This window comes from Heptranchias perlo, chromosome 26 (genome assembly GCF_035084215.1).
Source record: "Heptranchias perlo isolate sHepPer1 chromosome 26, sHepPer1.hap1, whole genome shotgun sequence".
Classification (NCBI taxonomy): domain Eukaryota; kingdom Metazoa; phylum Chordata; class Chondrichthyes; order Hexanchiformes; family Hexanchidae; genus Heptranchias; species Heptranchias perlo.
The window spans coordinates 21,906,827-21,927,920 of NC_090350.1; the positions used below are offsets into that span (position 1 = coordinate 21,906,827).

Sequence of the window (21,094 nt, forward strand, 5' to 3'; positions counted from 1 at the left end):
AGGGAATGAAATTCATCCATCTTGCACCAGAATAAAAATTCACCTGAATTAATCTTGTTTTTTTTGTTCTTGAGCTGGCAGTACTGACATAGCTCACCCTTTCTCACCGGTTGGTTTTGAATTGGTCTGGTTTATACTGCAGGTGAAGATTGTGAAGCTGATATGCAGCCAAATATATACAGCTCAGCACATTTTACCCTGGTTACTGGTCAGAGTAATTACTCCCATCTCTTGACACTGGATTTGACCTTGATTATGAAGGAGGATCTTCCTATCAGACTGGTGCAAATGCAAAGCTACTGCTATTTTTCACAAGCCAGAAAGTATTCAGCACATAAGATATATGGGGTTGCTAATTCAATGCCTCCTGGCACACAGTCTGTGTCGGGAAAGCCTTGATAAGTAAGTTCCATCAGTAGCCCCTTAATAAAATTAAACCATAGCAAAGAATTATAAAGAAAGCCTTTTTGTTTCCGTTAGACTATGTCCCTTGTTTTTTTTTGTAAATTTAAACACTGAGTGCTGATGAGCTTGACAGGAAAATTAGCTTCGAAGAGTGACTGAACCTGGTACTGAGATGAAGTGTAATTAACATCAGTAGAGACAGTCACTATACTGGGGTGTTTCAGCTTCATCTGTGGATGTTAATTGCGGGCTGTCACTCCTTCCACCCAGTAGCCTGCCAGTAATGCTATCAGCGCTCACCTCAACAAAAATATTGCTATAACATTTATATTCTTGAGGCGGTAACGTTGTCACATTCCCAGTACATTGAGATCAATGAGTAACGGTGAATGGTCCCGGTAATGCCTGTTATTCTTACTTTCTCCAGAGATGGCACTGCAATCTCCAAAAAAACAATGCTGCCAAAACAGTGCAGCCATTCCACGGGACTCCTGCCGTAAGTCCAGTAGGAGTCCAGCAGAACGGCCACAAAATCAACCAGGACCCAGATACGCTGGGTCACGGCCTTGGATGGGATTCCCAGGGTAACCTTTGTCCAACTCCTTATTTGGGCACCCTGCAAAAGGGACAGGGACTCCCAGTGCTAGGGGTTCCCATGTCCATGTCCTACAAGGGTCCAGGCATAACATCGGAGGCCAGTATGCCAAAGGAGAACAGGCACCCCGGCCTCTATTCCGGCACAAGTGGGCTCCACTGATGAAAGAAACAAAGAAGAAAGAACTTGTATTTATAAAGCGCCTTTCACAACCTCAGGACGTTCCAAAGCACTTCACAGCCAATGAATTCATTTTGAAGTGTAGTCACTATTGTAATATAGGTAAATACAGCAGCCAATTTGCACACAGCAAGGTCCCACAAACAGCAATGAGATAAATGGCTGGATAATCTGTTTGAATTATGTTGGTTGAAGGATAAATATTGGCCAGGATACTGGAACAACTCTCGTGCTCTTCTTTGAGTAATGCATCTACCTGAGAGGGCAAACGGGGCTTCAATTCAATGTCTCCTCCAAAAGAGAGCACCTCCGCCAGTGTAGCACTCCCTCAGTACTGCACTGGAGTCAAGGCTCTGCAATAGGACTTGAACCCATGACTTTCTGACTCAGAGGCAAGAGTAATAACACTGAGCCAAGACAAGCGAGTTAAGATCATTGCCTGAACCCCTGAAGATGAAGGGAACTTTAAAATATATATAAGAGCAACCCCATACAAAGGAGGGCTAGATCTTTGTTTCTGAGGGGCTGGAGCCCCACTCCCCACCAGCCACTTCCTACATTACAACAGTGACTATGCTTAAAAGTACTTCATTGGCTGTAAAACGCTTTGGGAAGTCCTGAGGCTGTAAAAGGTGCTATATAAATGCAAGATCTTTCTTTCTATCTTTCTTCCTATGTAGCTTCATCTGGTGGTGGGCTCCCGATATCCACTCCCCAGGCACCAAAGGCCCACTTTTCATTGCCCCATTTTCTGACCCTGTGAACTTTGGTGGAGTCTAGGGGGTGAGGGTGCATGCTGCACCTATCCCACCTGCACATTTTTGGGACCAATATTGAAGTAACAAAGTCAGAAAGGTAAAGCAATACAAACACAGCTGAAAAACATACCATTTCCTCTGATTAACCACGAGCACTGCCACAGGAGGTTCACTAGTATTTTTAAAAGAGAAGCAGTGGGTATGGAGAACTGGACAAGTACGTTGAAATTAATTATCATTCTTTGCAATTGCTTGATCTTTTTCAAACTACATTCAGTCCAGCTCTTGATGCTCTGAAATGAATGTGATGTCTATGAGGTTACAGTGGACATGTTGCTTTTATTATAGCAGCATGCAAAACATTAAATGAAACTCATGGAAAAATGTTTAAACCAAAAATAAATGAAATGATTAAAATTTTTAAAGATGTTGTGTGTCCACATTTGTTTGAAGTTTGCTTAGATCTTTGAAGCAGGGTTACGGAAAGTTATGAATGTCCAACATTAACCACTGATAATCAACAAAATCTCAGGAAATCATCACCAGGTGGAAGCAGCTGTTCAGTTTTATGCTGAAATCAGCGGGAGTCTAAGCCTTCCAGCTGTAACGCAATGACAGTGAGAGACAGTCACCAGCGCATCGCAGTCATGCTGCTCAGAGGATTGATTCTACAGGGGTCATTTTCAGGAACCTGATCTTTTAATAATTTCTTGGTTAAGGGCACAGAACTGCCACGACACAGTGTAAAATTGTACAAATATCGCAGACACTAGCCTTATAGATAGCATCGTCAAAGTACAGATACACTGTCCTCAAGTCGATAATCAGGAAGGGAGATGGTACAAGGCATAAACTGAAAAATGAAATTCAGGATCCAGATGTACCAGCATACAGGATCCAGGCGTACAGGTTCCAGCTCAGGTAGTAGCAGCAAGATTGGAGGATTTTTCTCCCAGCACAAATGGCGACCTCATTTAATTCCTCTGGGACTAATTTCCGCTGTGTACTGGAGCTAGTGCAGTAATATTTGTGCTTTGAGGGATAGTAATTTAGTGTGTTAGCATCAATGACGCATGGGTGGGTGTAGTTATGAGCATGAGCTGACACAAGGCCCTCTGAGCACAGCTCTATGCTTCAAATTAACATACAGGAACTCGTGGGACAGGTCGGAAAGTTTCCAAAGCTTAAACCACCTTGCCAGCGCTCAACCCATACCTCATCATCACTTTCATCCTTCTGCACTATCTTCTCCATTCTCTCCCAACCCACTGCAGAACAGCCGCAGCAAACACCCAAGCCACCCAAATCTGCAGCTCTGCACTGTTTGCCCATCTGAAGCCATTTAGATCCCCAGCTCCTCTCTTTTGATACTACTGGATACACCACTCCTTAACACAAGCTGGGACCTCTGCCTTTGTAAGGCACTAATAGGAAGAAGGTGCCTGCCTGATACATGGCAACGCAGAACCATGACCTGCACTGAAGAGAGACCCCTGCCTGTCCCTTACCCACCCTCCAGCTGACACAGCCCAGAGCTTCACATACACTTGGTGTGACTTTAAATATGGAAAAATTCCATCATTTAATTCTGACAACCTGTGTGTGGGAGACTAACAGAGTGGGAAATACACAGAAAAGGAGAGAGAAATATACATAGCGAGACTGCCCATGAGAAACATATGACAGTAGCTCACTTATAGAAAAGAGAGGAGATAGAGGGAAGGAGGGACTCACAAAAAAAGAGCAAAGGTGTGACTGTGAGCCACAAGAAGAAAGTGATATACAAAAGGAACAGTAGAATGAGGGAGACAAAGAATTTGAGATTGGGACACAAACAGAGGCAATTAAATGAAGAGAGAGATGATTCTTTTATCTGTGAGCAATGCCACAGAAGATCAACTTTAGGTACATTGTTGAATTTACAGTATTATTAGTTTTAACTGATCTCAGGATATGAGCCTTATTTTTAGCCGTTGATCCAGAATAACTTCATTACCGTCTGTCCCAGTTGCCTCATGGATTTATTTTCAGTAGGGAGTCAGGTTCTGAATCTAATTAGTGTGATAATAAAGCAACTCAAACAATGTCACTGACAGTGAGAGTAACTGGAGCTGACTGGCTAACTGATGTGCTGCTGCGCACATCACAGCTGATATGTACCATCCCAGGCCTGCAGCTTGAGCACTCAGATTGGGGGTTGTCTAAAAGAAACTGATGAAAATGCTTATGCACACACACTACCAAGCAGAAGAAAAGAAAGCAAAGATAAAGAATGAAGGGAGAAATAAAGAGAAGATGCAATATGATCCAGGAAAATGAGGTGTCATTTACCTGGACTGAGAGAGAACAATAACTCAGCTTGATCAGAAACCATTAGCAGAAAATGAGCCAATGCTGATATTCCAGATACAAAGCTTCTTTAATTAATTAAAATTAAAAATAAAAACTGGAAGTGAATCATGAGCAAATTGCAGCAAGTCAGCCATTTTGAAATCACACCAGTTCCAGCAGCCAAAAAGACAACTTATTAAATCTCCCCAAGTCAGTAAAATCTGATCCCTGGAGCCAAACTCCTCTTCAGTTTGATGTCAAAACCACTCAGCAGGCTCTCGCTAATTTCCCGACACCAACCTCCAGTTGGACAGGCAGTGACCGAACCATTGCTGATTAATAGTGTGAATAACCAATTGTGTGAAATGCCAAACCATCAATCAAACTTTCAGCTCCAACCCCAGGGAACCTATTTATAGGAAAATAGTTTGGATCCAGACAGTAAACGTAATTGGTTTCAACATATACGCCAACCTAGAAAACTATCAAGAGCTGACCAACAGCCTCAAGAAACTTGGCCCATTCCCCCAGAAAGCTGACAGCTCGAAAACAACCATAGATTTAGGGTTTATGACACATGAAGACAGGGAAATAGATTGAAAGTCCAATGGAAAATAGGCTGGACATAATTTAAGCTGCAGGCATAAACAATTGAGCTCTGCACAAACACAGCTAACAGGAAAAAAGGGCTGATTTACACAAAAGCACATTGTTCAGCAGTGATGTGTTTAGAACTTACTGAAAGGGGTGGAAGTGAGGAAGGGATGAGATTTATTTTCTAGCAGACTCTGGGGGCACGCCTAATGCCCCCGCCCCCATCTCCCTCCCCACCCCCCTACAAAGTTTTGAATTTTGACACTATATTTCATGCATCTTCTAACATTTTGGACCCTACTATAACTCCACATTTCAAAGTAAACATATTTTTTTCTGGAAGGGTTGGAGGTATTTCAAATTTAAAAATAACTTCCTTGGACCTCCTCTTGCTCCGTGTGTTTCTGTTGAACTTCCGCAAAGTTATGGCGATGGGGTGGGAAATTCTCCGAGAAAATTCATCCCAAGTGGCTCTTCAGACTTAAGTACAATTTTATAGGGTACAATTAAGGTAAATGGGGTAACATCATCCATTAAAATAGACGAATGTCAGATGAATACATTAAGCATTATCATCAACATCAATTTTTAGTCTATACTGATCTTATGACCTTTCCAAAAAGGTTTAGTTTCTTGTACTGGAAATAAAAATCATTACACACTGCAACATTTAAAAATAACCTAAAGTCAAGTGACAGCAATACTCAAATAAAGCCAGTTAATGCATTCACATCAGACAACATCCTCCTTATTTCAAAAAAGTGGCTGCAACTAGTTTTGAAGAAAATAAACCTTCACAAGAGACATGTCCTGTTAACTTCCTTTAAGGAAAATGAAACGCATGTTAGCAGTTTATTTGTTATATGTAAGTTCTTTGGAGTCAAACATTAAATCAACACACCTGTAAGTGTGACTCCAAAACCATCAACTCACCTTAAAACTTTTCTACCTGAACTTGATATGCAACCAACAGTGGGAGAAAGCTATATCTGATTGATTGGGTCCAACAGCCTTCATTCTTGCCCTGCAATTGATCTCATTGGTTCATATTGATGACTCCCAATCCTAATGAAAAAAAAAAGCTGATTTGGGTTTCTATTGGCAACCTCCAATTCCAGTAAAAAAAATATGATTCTACTTGCGAAATGCTGACAAGCTGGCACATGGGTTGAAATGCTAATGGTCAGCTTCAAAATTGATAGTACGACTCCAAAGTGGCAATGTACTGAATGCTGGAACTAATGCTGGTACCTGCCGGATACCAATGATGCTCACTGCTGCCCACTGTAGTAGCCACCATGAGGTCAACATTCCTGGGAGACCACTGCAAGACTTGCCCTACGGACTTCTGTGGTTAAAAGCAGTTCCCATCACCACAACCACATTTCCATTGTCATCTTAAAATGAACTCAGTAAATTACTGTTTGTGCAATAGGCTTTTAGAAGGGTTGATTTTCATTTCTCGCAGTACAATAGCCACATTGTTCCCAGTCCCATGGGATACGTTGATTCAACATTCTGGGTAGAGCAACTTTTATAATTTCACTAAAAACTGAGGTTACCATTGCCATGGTACACACTCCCCCCACCCCCAGGAAAGCAAAACCACACTTCAATAGTACTTCTTGAGGAGAAATTCACCGCAGTAAAATCCACTGCAATGGGATCCACAGCAACAGGATCCACTGCAATAGGATCCACTGCAACAGGATCCACTGCAACAGGATCCACTGCAACAGGATCCATTGTACTGCCTAAGGGAGGAGAGGATTTTTATTAAAAACGTTTCATTTTGAATAGGGAAGGAAAGGGGAGAGCAAAGCCTGGAAGCTACAGTCGAACTAAAGTGAATGTGCAACTAACTAGGAACTTAGACTCACCTCTATTCTGAATATTTGAAAATGTACAAATACCATCTTGATGATGGTTATGTGTGATTTATTACAAGCACTAGTCGAGAAATTACTGTCAGTGATATCAGTGATCAAATGCTTAACACATTCACATTATATTTCTCTCTTCATATATTTTAGTGGAGGTGTCAGCCCATTTAAGATAAACAGGACAGTTCCTCAGTTAAAACAATGAACAGAAGAATGTCATACAAATGCATTAAGTATCCATCCACTTATGTCACCAACAGTAATTTCTAGATGATTGTCTTTAGCTTTGCAGAATTAAAACTTTGAACAATATTATGCCATAAACAGAAGAGATTTACCTTCATCCTTTACATCTTAACATCAAGCCGCATGGCCACTGTGAATATTTTACTCACATCTCTTCCTTCTCCCATCATCACTAATACGTGCTCCAGATTCCAAACAATTGATACACACAGCGCGTTCCTCCAATATCTAGCTCTAGACACTTAATTTATGCAGTAAAAACAAGTTTCAAAATCAGCATTTCCCACTTACTAACCACAGATATTCACTGCTTTGGGGAATGTTGTCAGATTTTTGGGCCTGGAAGCTAATTGCTTGCTGTTTCTCACATACAACCAATGCAGGATGGCCTTTCTAATCAGGAGCTTTTTCATAAAACAATGTAAATGGAGAGGCTTAAACTTATTTGCCTGTAGCAAAAGAAACCAGGGCAGCACCGAGTAGCAGTATAGACAGGACTGCAGTCAGTATTAGTCCGGTTAGTAAGAGAAGCACAGGGAAATAGCATGATGGAGCTCAAGTGGACTCTGCCACAGAATAGGTGACTGACTGTGTTTCAGGGAGTAACCCATAGGCAAAGAGGCCAAATCTCCGTAGACGACTTTCAGACACCTCCTATTATTCAGTTACAGAGCAGGAGTGGCTGAAGGAATTCTCTGGGAGAAGATCCCCTCTCAGCTGGGTTATTGTGTATGGCATCAGGTGGGGGGAGACACAAAGAGAAGAAAGAATAAATTATAGAATACCTTACAAAAAATTACCGCAGTCAGTCCTATTGTCTGTCTTAATCTTTGGCATAAGGCAAGATTCCATCCTAATTCGATTTTATTATTTCGTAGTCAAATCCCTATGAAATGTTTTGACACTTTCTGTAAGCAGTCAGTAAAGTGTTTGTCTCCTGCCCCGCTGTGGCCATTATCAGGTACTGTTCATCCTCTTTCACTGATATTTCGCTTATGCTATTATTTCTTGGAAGGATTTGTCCCCGCATCAAAACGAGCTGTGACTTCATCAAATGGGATCGAAGCAGAAATATAAAATTTCAAAACCTTGACAACTGATTCTATGGTTATAATGAAAAGAACATATTACTATTTTAAAGGAATGATTTAAATGTAAAACCAAAGAAAGAGCTCACATTTTCATAGTGCCTTTCACATTCTTAGGACATCCCATAGTGCTTCATCCAATGAATTATTTTTGAAGTGCAAGCAATGTTGTTTTGTAGGTAAACGTGCCCCCCCCCACTCCCCCCCCCAGTTTGCACACAGCCTACAGTTTGCCTACAAAAGGCAGTGAGAATGCACAGAATTGCTCCATGGTTCAGGTTTCTACCCCATTAGCCGTGTCTGTGCAGAGCTCAGTTTTACAGGCACTTCAAAGCTTATTTATTCCATTCTACTTGATGCATAAATATCATATCCTTATCCCAGGCAATTCTCATCCACAAGAAGTTCTCTGAGCTGCTAAAATATATTTGCACAAAGAGACAAGTTTTTATACTTCAAACAATAGAGACGTGTGAGAGATGGATCCAGCACGGACACGATGGGCCGGCCGGCATCCTTATGTGCCGTAACTTTCTATGATTCTATGAATACAGCTGCTTTGAAAGCCCCATCTGAAACTGCTTCTTGTTGTTTTATGTAGCTAACTAATATAGAGCTGAGTATAGTGCCTATATTTAGACAGGAAATAAATCAAATCCACATAATTACAAGCCCATTAGCCTTACATCAATACCAGGAACAATAATGAAAATTATACAACAGAATAGGTTGGAAGGGTACCTGTATATTAATAGCTTAATAACTAACAGACAGCATAGATTTAGGACGGAAGGTCCTATTTGACAAATTTGCTTGACTTCTTTGAGAATGTTACAAGTAACATCCTATGATTCCAGAAGATCTTTGACAAATTCCCAGTGGAAGAATGCTAACTAAACTGAAAACACAGGGAGCTCAGGGTCACACTTCCAAATAAAATAAATATATTTGGCAAATGCAGATTAGGTGACTGCTTTGCCGAACATCTCCACTCTGCTCCCATTTTCAGGGCTGCTGGGGGTGTGGGATGTCTGTCAGCATCTGGGTAGAGGGGAGGTGGGTTGATGTTCTGGGGAAGACCCTTTGTCAGAACACAGTTCTGATGAGAGGGGGGGGGGGGGGAGGGGTCTGTGCCCAGGGCGTTGGCTTGTTCTTTTCTACTTTCAGGATTGTAAAACCTGGTGTGTGTTTCAGAATTGTTTAGTTTTCATTTCAGAACTGCTGCAAATGTTTCCCCTTATCTGTCCTCCAATTTCCCCCATCTTCTGTTTTTACAATGGATAAGGTAGATCCAGAATATTTTTAAAGATCCGAGACATAAATTTAAATTAATTAAAAGTAAATTTTAAACTTATAAAAAGTGTTTTCAGTCAAAGGTGATGATCCTTTGTAAAAATATACCAGGTCGGTTACCAGAATCAAAGACAAGGGGCTCGATTTTACCACCCACTATCGGGTGCGTTCTCGGCGGGGGGGGGGCGCCGAAAATCGGGGAATCCCGGAGCGGGACCGGAGCCCGCCTCGATCCCGCCCACTTCCAGGTTCCCCACGGACGCACCGGCGTGCGCGCAGCCCCCGCTGGTGGGAATCCCGCAGGCAATTAAAGCCAGCGGGATGCCACTTGAGAGTATTTATTTAGCTATTTCAGGTCATTAACTGACCTGATTGAGCTAATTTATTAGGAAGGGTGGGATTTTACCTTGAACTGAGACTGTTTCCCATACTGGGGGAAACACTCTCACTCCAAACGGACGTGTTGCAGCCAGCAGCCTGTGGCAGCTGCCAAGGTGCATTCCACAGGTGGGGGGGGACCCTTCACCAACGCAGGAGGACACTCCGTAACATTGGGCAACGCCTGCCCTCCACCATCCTCCTCCAAGCAAGAAGATTCACCGACGTGGAACCGCAACCCCTGTGCGAGGACACACTTTTCTACCGTGCACAACCCCTCAGACCTACACCTGCCAGATGGGTGCTGCGTTGACATCCTCGGAGGACGAACAGCATGACCAGCCCCAGCAGCGTCGCAGTCCACGCCGTCCGCCTCAGAGACGTGGATCCCCACAACACGGTGCTGTGGCACATCCACCTGCACGGCAGGAGGGAGGGCAACCGCAGAGAGAGATGCGTCACAGGAGGCACTACCCTCCGCACAGGGTGTACAGAGCGAGGCTCAGCTTCATGGACCTCTCTGAGGAGCAGTGCATACGGAGGCTCAGAGTCACTCGCCAGGTAGTCGCCGACATCTGCAGCCTCCTTAACGACGAGCTGCTCCCGGATGGACCAAGCAGCATCTTCTTACCCGTCGCCGTCAAAGTCACCACTGCCCTCAACTTCTTCGCCTCCGGATCCTTCCAGGGTGCCACCGGGGACATCACCGGGGTCTGTCAGTCGTCTGCACACAAGTGCATAAGGCAGGTCACCGATGGGTTGTTCCACAGGGCCTCGCACTACATCAACTTCGCCATGGATGAGTGCAGCCAGATGGAGAGGGCGGTTGGATTCCATGCTGTGGCTGGCTTCCCACGGGTACATGGTGTAATCGATTGCACCCACATAGCAATACGGGCACCTCCACATGAGCCAGGGCTGTTCATCAACAGGAAGGGGTATCACTCCATGAACGCCCAGCTCATCTGTGACCACCGCCAGAGATTCCTACACGTGTGCGCCAGATACCCTGGCAGCTGCCACGATGCCTTCGTCCTCAGGGAGTCCACCGTCCCGCCCCTCTTCCACGCACCCAACACCAGCAATGGCTGGCTCCTCGGCGACAAGGGATATCCCCTGCACACGTGGCTTATGACACCTCTGAGGAACCCCATCACCGAGCCGCAGCGTCGATATAATGACAGCCACATTGCTACCAGGTCTACAATTGAGCAGGCTATAGGGCTGCTCAAGATGCGCTTCAGGTGCCTTGATCGTTCTGGGGGAGCGCTCCAATACACGCCACTCAGAGTGGGACGAATTATAGTTGTCTGCTGTGCCCTGCACAACATGGCACAACAGAGAGGGGTGCCGCTGGAGGAGGCCCCATGCACACCCGCCACCCACATTGAGGACGACAATGAGGAGGAGGAGGAGGAGGACGAGCGAGAGGAGGAGGAACGACCCATGGGCCGAACACCGGCTCACCTGGATGCTCGTCAGGCCAGGGAGGCACTCATATGTCAACGGTTCTCCTAACATCAGACTGTCTGAGGCATTCACATCTCATCACGTGCACAGACGAGGGGCCATACCAGCCCCCTCCACAGAAGAGTGGTACCAGTACTCCTGCACCCACTGTAGTGTGCCCAATGGGTGGGACCAGGTGTTCGTCGTCATGATGAGCCGCACGGAAGGGACCTATTGCACAAGCCACTGAAGAATGGACAAGAGGTGGCAGCAGTGGTGAGAACAATTGTGTTTATTGTGTATGTGCAGTCAACGACTATAAATAAAAACATAACAAATTGTCATACACCCTGGTGCATTCCCTTTGTGTTCATAACACCTTTGCCTTACGTTTGCGGGAACCCCTACGTGGTGCTACCCCTGTGGCTCCAGCAGAGGTAGTGGCAGGTTGCTCTTGTTCGTGCACCTCCACAGACTGCTCCTCCTGCACCTGTGCAGGGGCAGACTCGGCCACCTGGAGAGCAGGCACCATTGCGGGTACTGGTTGAGAGGGGGGCAACGGGTGAGACGTGGGGGCACCTTGAGTAGCGTCCCCACTTCCATGTCCCCGTTCACCATCTTCCCTCTCATGGCCTAGGCCCACATCACCCCTTCCACCCTGCTAGACGGCGGTTTGGATGACCTGTGTGAGACCTTGCAAGGCCACCTCTAATGTATCTGTCAGCCTGTTTATGGCGGCAGAATGTTGCTCACCCTGAATCCGAACAGCCGTTGTCAGGGCCTGCATGGACTCAATGTTGAGCTGTGCGTGACGCTCGAGGGAGGCGAGCCTGTCCTCCACGGCAGACGTTCCCGCACCTACCCGCGACACTATCTCGGCGATACCCTCCTGTACTTGCGCCACCATTGCCCACATGCAGGAGTTGGACTCCTCCATCACCTGCGCGATTGTGGACAGTGCGCGTGGCACCTCTCCCAGTACCTCGGCAATGTGCTGGTGCCCCTCGACGACTCTCCTTTTGACTGGTGGCCCCCTGGGTTCAGCATCTGGGTCCGGCTGAGCAGAGCCTGGAGAAGAGTGCTCCCACCGACGCGGACCCTCCGCGGCTGCCCCTGCCACCAGGGTCTGCTCATGCTCACATGTGCGCGGTGACTCACCATGTGCAATCCCAACTAATTGAGGAGGGGGACCCACCGAGGTGTGTGTATCTGCGCTGGTGGATGCTTGGCTCATATGTGACGATGGACCCTCAGACACCGGCATGTCCTCTGAGGAATCGCCCTCCACAGACACGGCGCTCGCAGACGGCCCTGCAAGAGAACAGAGGGCAATATTAGGCATGTGGACAAATGTTGCGGTGAGGCAAATGCCAGGTGATGCTAAGATCATTCGCGATCATGAGTGCTAAGTGTCAGCTTTCCCTTACCGGACGTTTCTGCAGCCCAAGCCTCGCCATCCGCCACAGACAGGTGCGTGCCCTTTCCCGGGCGTTCTTGCATCTCTTCTCCTGTCAAGGCAAAACACAGATGCGTGATTGAGTGATGATTGCATTATGAGACGCTTCAAGCATTGGTGTGGGTGGGTTGAGCGTGTGGCAGATGGATGGGAGGATGCGTGTGCCACATGCCCATCCCATTGTATGGGGATTGGGGTGTGTGGTAGTGTTCGAGTGGGGACAGGGACGGTGGGTACGTGCAGGCACGGTGAGGATGATAGTTGAGTGGCTGTGAGGATTGATGCAGGAGCGCTGTGGTGGCAGTGCAGAAGGGGTTGTGAGGTGTTTGAGGTGATGTGGAAGACGGAGTGTGGGAGAGTGCGTTAGTGTACTCACTTTGCCGGACCTAGTGAGGTCATTGAATCTCTTCCGACACTGGATCCATGTTCTGGTGGTGTTGCCCCTGCTGCTAACCTCCGCGGCCACCTCCGCCCATGCCTTCCTGGTGGCGGAGCCAGGGCACTTCCTTCCGTCGCTGGGGAACAACGTCTCCCTCCTCCTCCTTACCCCGTCCAGCAGCAGCTGGAGTGCGTGGTCAGAGAATCGTGGGGCAGCCTTACCCCTGGGGTGCTCCATGGTGCGCTACTTCTTGTTTGCAGCTGGAGGGGCATTGGTGGACTGCCCCTTTAAATAGAGCGCCACCATCGCTCAGACGTCACTGCGCGTGCGCAGGCCGCCGGCGCGCAGCTGAGAACCCGTCACCACAGCTTAATGACCTCAATTATCCTGTGATCACGCGAGGGACGCACTCAATTCACCGGCCCGATAGACCACCCGCCGAGAACCCGCCGCCCTGCTAAAATCGGGCCCAAGATGTCTTACCGCGTATTCGACCAGCGCAGACCAGGCTGCTCCGTGCAGCCGCGCTCGTACACTAGGGGGCAGCAGAGCTCCACCAGTGACGGCACAACGTTGAAAGCCGTAAAGTCCGCCTCTGTGTTGCGACAGGCCGGAAAGTGAAGTCGTGTGTCGCAGGGCAGAAGACGGCTGGGAGGTGAGAGGAGTCGGCGGGACGTTGCCGGGCGAGTCTGGCCGGAGTCAGCCCTTCACTCGCTGAGGTGCTGCGGCCTCTGGGAGAAGTTGAGGCGGGAGGTTCGGGTTGGGTGTGGCCCGGGGCCCGGGGGGGCCGGGGGATTCGGTGCTCGCGGCTCCAGGTCTGATTCTCGGGCCGGGGAGCAGCAGAAGGTCACGGGGGCGGAGCAGTTGATGAGGCGCTTGCACTTAACAATAAATTACCACCCTTTATGGGGTCAGAAGCTCCCGATGAGTTTATAGGGAGGAGACCCGTCGGAGGCTGGAGGAGGAGGAGGAGGTTTTTAAAGATGGGGATGTGGCAACATTGAGGGATTTGGGGAATGAGCCCCGGAATGGGGGGCACTGGTAGAGGAGACAATGTGCGGTATACCCGAGTTAGAAAGGCAAAGGGTGCAAGGACAGGGTAGATTTAGGGGTAAGAGATGAAGATTGTTGAAGTCAATCCACTGAAGGACAGGGAGCTGATGAATGGGTTGCATCTGGGCATATTTATAAAAAAACTAGTGAAAAGATTGCAGTGGCACTATATTAGAAAAGGGAATCGTGCCAGGGGACTGGTGGACAGCTAATATTACTATATTTAAAAAGGTAGATTGAACAAGTCCAGGGAAATATAGACCAGTTAGCTTAATGTCAGTGATAGGAAAGATAATTGAATCTTTACTCAAAGATGTAATAGAAAAGCATCTAGAAACTGGAACTATAATAAAGAATGATCAGAACTGATTTCAAAAGGGAATGTCATGCTTGACCAATCTTATTGAATTCTTATTAAAATAACAGTAGATAAGGGTAATGCAGTAGATGTAATATACTTGGATTTTCAAACAGCCTTTGATAAGGTACCCTGTAGTAGATTCCTGATTAAGGTCAGAGCAGGTGGAGTCAGGGGACAACCACCAGAATGGATAGCAAACTGGCTACAAAACAGAAAAGACAGCAGGAGTTAAAGGTATTTACTCATACTGGTGGAAGGTGGGAAGTGGTGTTCCACAGGGATCGGTGCTGGGACCACTTCATCATTTACATAAATTGTTTGGATTCTGGAATTGGAAGTACATTTTCAACACTTGTGCATGACACAAATTTGGGGGGTATAGATACTACTGAGGAAGACAGATAAAATACAAGACAACTTCATTAAACTTGCAAAATGGGTGTGTAAATGGCAAATGAATTTCAATATAGGTATGTGTGAAGTGGTGCATTTTGGAAGGAGGAATATGGAGGTCACATACTCCTTGGAAAATAAGTCTAAATGGGGTAGAGGAGCAAAGTAGCACTGTGGGTTAACAAGGCCAAAAGATGTAAGCAAAGCATGGGTTCATTTCAAGAGTAATAGAATTGAAAAGCAGAGAAGTTATGTTAAACTTGTATAGAATTTTGGTTAGACTGCACTTGGAGTGCTGTACACAGTTCTGGTCTCCATATTACAAAAAAGATGGAGGCACTGAAGAAGATGCAAAATAGATTTACAAGGATGATACCAGAACTGGGAGGTTATAACTATCAGGAAAGACTGGATAGGCTGGGGCTCTTTTCTATAGAAAAGAGAAGGCTGAGAGCTGACCTGATAGGGGTCTTTAAAATTATGAAGGGGTTCGATAGGGTAGTTGTAGAGAAGATGTTTCCACTTGTGGGGAAGTCTAAAACTAGGGCATAAATATAAGATAGTCACTAATAAATCCAATAAGGAATTCAGGAGGAACTACTTTATCCAGAGAGTGGTTAGAATGTGGAACTTGCTACCACATGGAGTAGTTGAGATGAATAGTATTGATGCATTTAAGGGGAAGTTAGATAAGTAGATGAGGGAGAAAGGAATAGAAGGATATGCTGATAGGGTGAGATGAAGTCGAGTGGGAGGAGGCTCGTTTGAAGCATGAATGCTGGCATAGACCAGTTGGACCGAATGGCCTGTTTTTGTGCTGTGAATTCTATGTAATTTCTAATGGAGGTTGGGGAGGGGTGATAGGTGAGTGAGATTTAGTGCAGGATAGGATGCAGGCAGCAGAGCTCTGGATAATTCAGAGTTTATGTAGGCTGAAGCTCAGGAAGGGTTTGTTGGAAGAGTCAAGCCTAGAATTGATAACTGCATCAGTGAGGGTTCCAGTGACAATGGGGATGAAGTAGGGGTGCAGTCAGTTGATATTATGGAATTTATTTATTTCTATTCCTGTTTCAGGAAAGTAACTGCCTGAGTTGCTCTCCCCTTATCTTGAGTGCCAGCCTACTGATGGTTGGAGAAATGTGGAAAACCTCATTGGCTCTGCTTATTTAGGTTGGTGCATCGAGGATTTGATCAATGGCAGATTTTTATGGGGTCTACAAAACCATCTGTTCTTTACAGCTTGGGTCATTTATGCTGGGAAGTGTGGCCAACAGTGAGAGATGAGGAGTGCGCCTCAGTAGGCTGCACTTCTCTAATATGAGGTCGAAGATCAGCCATGATTTTATTGAATGCGGAGCAGGCTAAACTAGCGAGAAACATAAAAACTGACTGTAAAAGCATCTATAGGCATGTAAAAAGGAAAAGACCGGTGAAGGCAAATGTGGGTCCCTTACAGAAAGAGATGGGAGAATTTATAATAGGGAATAAGGAAAAGGCAGAGAACTTAAACAAATACTTTGTGTCTGTCTTCACGGAAGAAGACACAAAAAACCTCCCAGAAATACTAGAGAACCAAAGGTCTGGCGAGATTGAGGAACTGAAGGAAATTAGTATTAGAGAAATTAATGGGACTGAAAGTTGATAAATCCCAAGGACCTGATGATCTACATTTCCAGGGTTTTGAAAGAGGTGGCTATAGAGATAGTGGATGCATTGGTTGTCATCTTCCAAAAATCTATAGATTTTGGAAAGGTTCCTGCAGATTGGAGTGTTGCAAATGTAACCCCACTATTTAAGAAAGGAGGGAGAGAGAAAATAGGAGAAAACCTGTTAGCCTGACATCAGTAAAAGGGAAAATGCTAGAATCTATTATAAAGGTTGTGATAACAGGACACTTAAAATAATAATAGGATTTGGCAGAGTCAACGTGGATTTATGAAAGGGAAATCATGTTTGACAAACCTATTGGAGTTCTTTTGAGGATGTAACTAGTAGAATAGATAAGGGGGAACCAGTGGATGTGGTGTATTTGGATTTTCAGAAGGCTTTTGATAAAGGTCCCACGCAGGAGGTTGGTGAACAAAGTTAGAGCATGTGGAATTGGGGATAATATACTGGCATGGATTGAGAATTGGTTAACAGACAGAAAACAGAGTAGGAATAAACAGGTCCTTTTCAGGTTGGCAGACTGTCTAGTGGAGTACTGCAGGGATCGGTGCTTGGGCCCCAGCTATTCACAATCTGTATCAATGATTTGGATGAGGGGACTAAATGTAATATTTCCAAGTTTGCTGATGACACAAAACTGGGTGGGTATGTGAGTTACGAGGAAGATGCAGAGAGGCTTCAAGGGGATATAGACAGGCTAAGTGGGCAAGAACATAGCAGATGGAATATAGTGTGGAAAAATATGAAGTTATCCACTTTGGTAGGAAAAACAGAAATGCAGAGTTTTTTAAATGGTGAGAGATTGGGAAATATTGATATTAATAGGGACCTGGATGTCCTTGTACATGAGTCACTGAAAGCTAAGGTGCAGGTGCAGCAAGCAATTAGGAAGGCAGATGATATGTTGGCCTTTATTACAAGAGGATTTGAGTACAGGAGTAAAGATGTCTTACTGCAATTATATAGGGCCTTGGTGAGACCACACCTGGAGTATTGTGTACAATTTTGGTCGTCTTATCTAAGAAAGGATATACTTGCCATAGAGGGAGTGCAACAAAGGTTCACCAGACTGATTCCTGGGATGGTGGGATTGTCGTATGAGGAGAGATTGAGTAGACTTGGCCTGTATTCTCTAGAGTTTAGAAGAATGAGAGGTGATCTCATTGAAACATACAACATTTTTACAGGGCTCAACAGGGTAGATGCAAGGAGGATGTTTTCCCTGGCTGGGGAATCTAGAACCCGGGGTCACAGTCTCAGAATAAAGGGTAGACAATTTAGGACTGTGATGAGAAATTTCTTCATTGAGGGTGGTGAGTCTTTGGAATTCTCTACCCCAGAGGGCTGTGGAGTTTGTCATTAAGTACATTCAAAACAGAGATCGATAGATTTCTGGATATTAAAGGCATCAAGGGATATGGGGATAGTGCAGGAAAATGGCATTGAGGTAGATGATCAGCCATGATCTTTTTGAATGGCGTAGCAGGCTCGAAGGAATGGATGGCCTACTCGTGCTCCTATTTCTTATGTTCTTATGATCCGAAGTGCATCTTTTTTCTGCTCAGTATCTGGTCAACATGGCTGATTGAGGAATAGTAACATAGAACACTTGTCACATATTGTGGTTGCTATAACTCTCACATGCTGCCATGTGTGTTCTATTGTCTTTACAAAAGTGGACTGAAAAGGACTAGCAAGAACAGGGTGGTGTCAAACCTGGTTTGCAAAGTGCTTTAAGAGTATATTGGGCTTCTTGCCACTTTGAATCTACCTGACCTTAAATGTTTAGGAAACAGGGCTTCTCCCTTCCACGCTCTTTTAACATTAACATTTTTAACTTGGCAGCGAGCTCTGTGTCCCCACACATAAGGTGGTGTCAACAGGACCGGTACTGCCTGGTTGCAGTCTGAGCTGCTACCACTGGTCTCCATGCAGTAGCTGCAGTGCAAATATACCTTTAAATGACCATTTCTAGTTAATAAAAGCTGATTCCTAATCTTTTTTTATTGTTTTAAAAAAAAATCAACAGTATTTTCAATCCAAATTAGTTTCTTTCCAATGTTAACAGTTGAAAATGTTAACCATCTGTCACATTTATAAAGGATATTTCCAATCTTCTCATCACTTTGGGCATGTATAGTTGAATTGATGTTGTGGTGCCAAGTCAGCCAGTTTGGGATTCTACTGAAACTTGGGGGAGAAGTTGGATCTCACCAAGAGATCGAGAATGGAGAAAATGGAGCCTATCCATAATGAAAAAGTGCAGCAGTCTCTATTCAGGTGGGGAAGTGAGTGAGAAAGCTGCCCAGATTCATACGTTGTTACCTGCTGCCCTGACCTAAGCTTTTCAGGTTCTCTGTTGCCAAGTCTGTCAGTGGTTGTGTGTTTATTGCAAAAAAAAAAGTAAATTCCTTCCCAGTCCCTAAAACAAATTCCAGACGACCGCAGTGACTGGTTGACACATCCCCCAGTGACCCACCTACCTTCTACATGTGGATGTGGTGCCCACTCTCAGGAACTCATCCAACTCCCTTCTGAATGTTTGCAGTGATTCTGCACCTGCTGGCAACTTGTTCTGTAGGTTGCCGACTCTCTGCGAAAACAAGTATCTTCTAACATCTATCTTAGTTTTCTGCTTATGCATTTATTTATTTGTGTATTTATTTCCTCTGGTCCTCCTTAATTTATATACCTTGCATAGCCTGCCTACTTAGACGAAGTCTAATACTTTTGTTATTTTAAAAGACCTCATTCAAATTCCCTCAAAATCTACACTCTTTTCTACAGTAAAAAGGACCTAGCTCTCTTAAGCCTATTGTGGTGACTGAGGACCTTTGAACTAGATGTCAATCTAGTGGCCCCAACTGAGTGTTTTCCAGGGCCTCTACCACCCAGCAGATGAGGGGATCAAAACTGGACACAGTATTCTAGTTGATGCCTGCCAAGGCCTTATACAGTGACGACAATATATTCAAGAAATACTATTCTAAGACGATATAAAACTAACTCTATTTGCCTTAGCAACAGCCTTGTGGCACTGGTCATGGATTTTCAATGACTCATGCACTATAACACCCAGGTCCTTCTCCCACTCAGCATCCTTGAACACACAACTCTGCATGGTGCTTGGAGTTGCCCCTACCCAAGTGCATAACAATATATTTATTTCCATCAGTTAATTTGTAAGTGTCCTGTGTTTCCAGTTCCACAGCCATGCCATTGATTAATCTCCAGGAAAAGCTGGGTATCGATATTGACAAATGGCTACTGATTCAAAGTGCTGAACAATCCAACAAACGTGCAGCTCGTTGCCATGTCTTTGAGAAGGAGTGGATTGAATGTTCACATGGAATTGGGAAAATCAGAGCCAAGAAGGAGTGTAAACTGGAGCTGGATGATTTCTATGAATGTATGCACCGACAAAAATTGGTGAGTAGCCAGAGCCTAGGGATAATGTGCTGTGTCACAAAGGCTTCAGTAGAGTGTAATTGTGGGTGTGAAATTTTCTTGCAATGTTTAGTTGAACAGTGCAGCTGTAGATTTGTCCCCTCAAACTTGGGTTGTGTAGAAAAAATTGTTTTAAATCTCACACTAGGGCTAAGCACTGGTGCCTATCATTGGTCATGATAGAAATAACCAGAGGTGTGAGTACCTCACTAACTTGGTTCAAATGCAGATTTTTCCTGTAGCGCTTTAATTTCATACCCAAATGCTAGATATACGTGACAGCACTGCCATGTTATCAGGATGTTTCCCCATTGCCTTTAGCAGACTAAATCTCCATGGACTAAGTGTGCTGCTTACATTGCTTCTGCATATTTCCTTGTTCACAGCATCAGAGGCTGCATGATATCCAAGAGCAAAGGGATAAGCTGATAAAGGAAGGCAAGTACACTCCTCCAGACCACCACACTGGCAATGATGAGCCACGCCCATAAGTACTGCCCTCGGCTTCATCTCACTGGCAAGAGCAACCATCAGAAGATCCTCCCAACAGTTGCAACTAAAGACTGGAACATTGCAGTTGGTCTGTGTTTGAAGATTATTGTGGAACCGCACACACCATATGTATCCAGTTCAGTTGAGTTGTTTTGGGGATGGCCATTCACGGGCAATAAATCTGTGTAATTTATCATAGAATTAAATCTAATTAAGTATGACACTGCTTGCTGTCTGTGTTTTTAATCTGGTGCTTAAATGTACTGTAACTATTTTGTTAGTACTGTCTTTGTTGTATCACTAGTACAGTCTGGGAAAATGCATGTCAAACCTGACATGCTAGAGCAGTGTGCATTGGAACTGTAGTCTTACAGATATTGCACATGGGTATTGCACTGGGTACAGCACTGTTCTCAGGATCATCTGGTTGTTCTTTATTCACTCAGTTTATTGCTGTGGGTTTCTTTTTCTCTCCACCTTTGAAGAATTGGGCTCTTGGTGACTACCTCAGCTCTATCAGTTTAGATTTGAAGGAAAAGTGTCCTCCATCCCAATAGTCACAATAGTAGGAACATACTGAGTGGTGATAATGGTAACATTGGATAGTGTTTCAATCTATTCCCCAAACCATTTGGTGTCTCCATA

General features: G+C 45.0%; 2 protein-coding genes and 1 long non-coding RNA gene across 4 annotated transcripts in view; 1 reads left to right on the forward strand and 2 right to left on the reverse strand.

Moving 5' to 3' along the window:
- Nucleotides 1-13,861, reverse strand: part of LOC137342549 (uncharacterized) — a 25,203-nt gene extending 11,342 nt beyond the window's left edge. Inside the window, exon 1 of the long non-coding RNA XR_010967286.1 lies at nt 13,519-13,861. This is a non-coding gene — a long non-coding RNA (uncharacterized lncRNA). The remainder of the gene's footprint in view (nt 1-13,518) is intronic.
- Nucleotides 11,497-13,484, reverse strand: LOC137342816 (uncharacterized). Its single transcript, XM_068007002.1, has 3 exons — nt 13,033-13,484; nt 12,628-12,708; nt 11,497-12,511 (listed from the first exon to the last, which is right to left on the reverse strand). The coding sequence occupies exons 2-3, from the start codon at nt 12,698-12,700 to the stop codon at nt 11,862-11,864; spliced, it is 723 nt and encodes a 240-aa protein (XP_067863103.1). The 5' UTR covers nt 12,701-12,708; nt 13,033-13,484; the 3' UTR covers nt 11,497-11,861.
- Nucleotides 13,587-20,670, forward strand: ndufs5 (NADH:ubiquinone oxidoreductase subunit S5). 2 transcript variants are annotated; one of them, XM_068006494.1, is made up of 3 exons: nt 13,587-13,690; nt 19,714-19,939; nt 20,344-20,670. In XM_068006494.1, exons 2-3 carry the CDS (start codon nt 19,724-19,726, stop codon nt 20,446-20,448), a joined length of 321 nt encoding a protein of 106 aa, XP_067862595.1. In that variant the 5' UTR covers nt 13,587-13,690; nt 19,714-19,723; the 3' UTR covers nt 20,449-20,670. The 2 variants fall into 2 exon arrangements, with proteins under 2 accessions (XP_067862595.1, XP_067862594.1); XM_068006493.1 differs by having other exon boundaries at nt 13,650-13,754.
- Nucleotides 20,671-21,094: the final 424 nt, after the last annotated feature.

What these genes read in the sequence shown, in the direction of transcription:
- LOC137342816 (XM_068007002.1), bottom strand. Translation starts at nt 12,700, where the DNA reads ATGCAAGAACGCCCGGGAAAGGGCACGCACCTGTCTGTGGCGGATGGC. An exon ending in TTGGGCTGCAGAAACGTCCG is followed by an intron (nt 12,512 to 12,627) that starts GTAAGGGAAAGC and finishes GTTCTCTTGCAG; the next exon opens with GGCCGTCTGCGAGCGCCGTG.
- ndufs5 (XM_068006494.1), top strand. Translation starts at nt 19,724, where the DNA reads ATGCCATTGATTAATCTCCAGGAAAAGCTGGGTATCGATATTGACAAA. An exon ending in GTATGCACCGACAAAAATTG is followed by an intron (nt 19,940 to 20,343) that starts GTGAGTAGCCAG and finishes CCTTGTTCACAG; the next exon opens with CATCAGAGGCTGCATGATAT.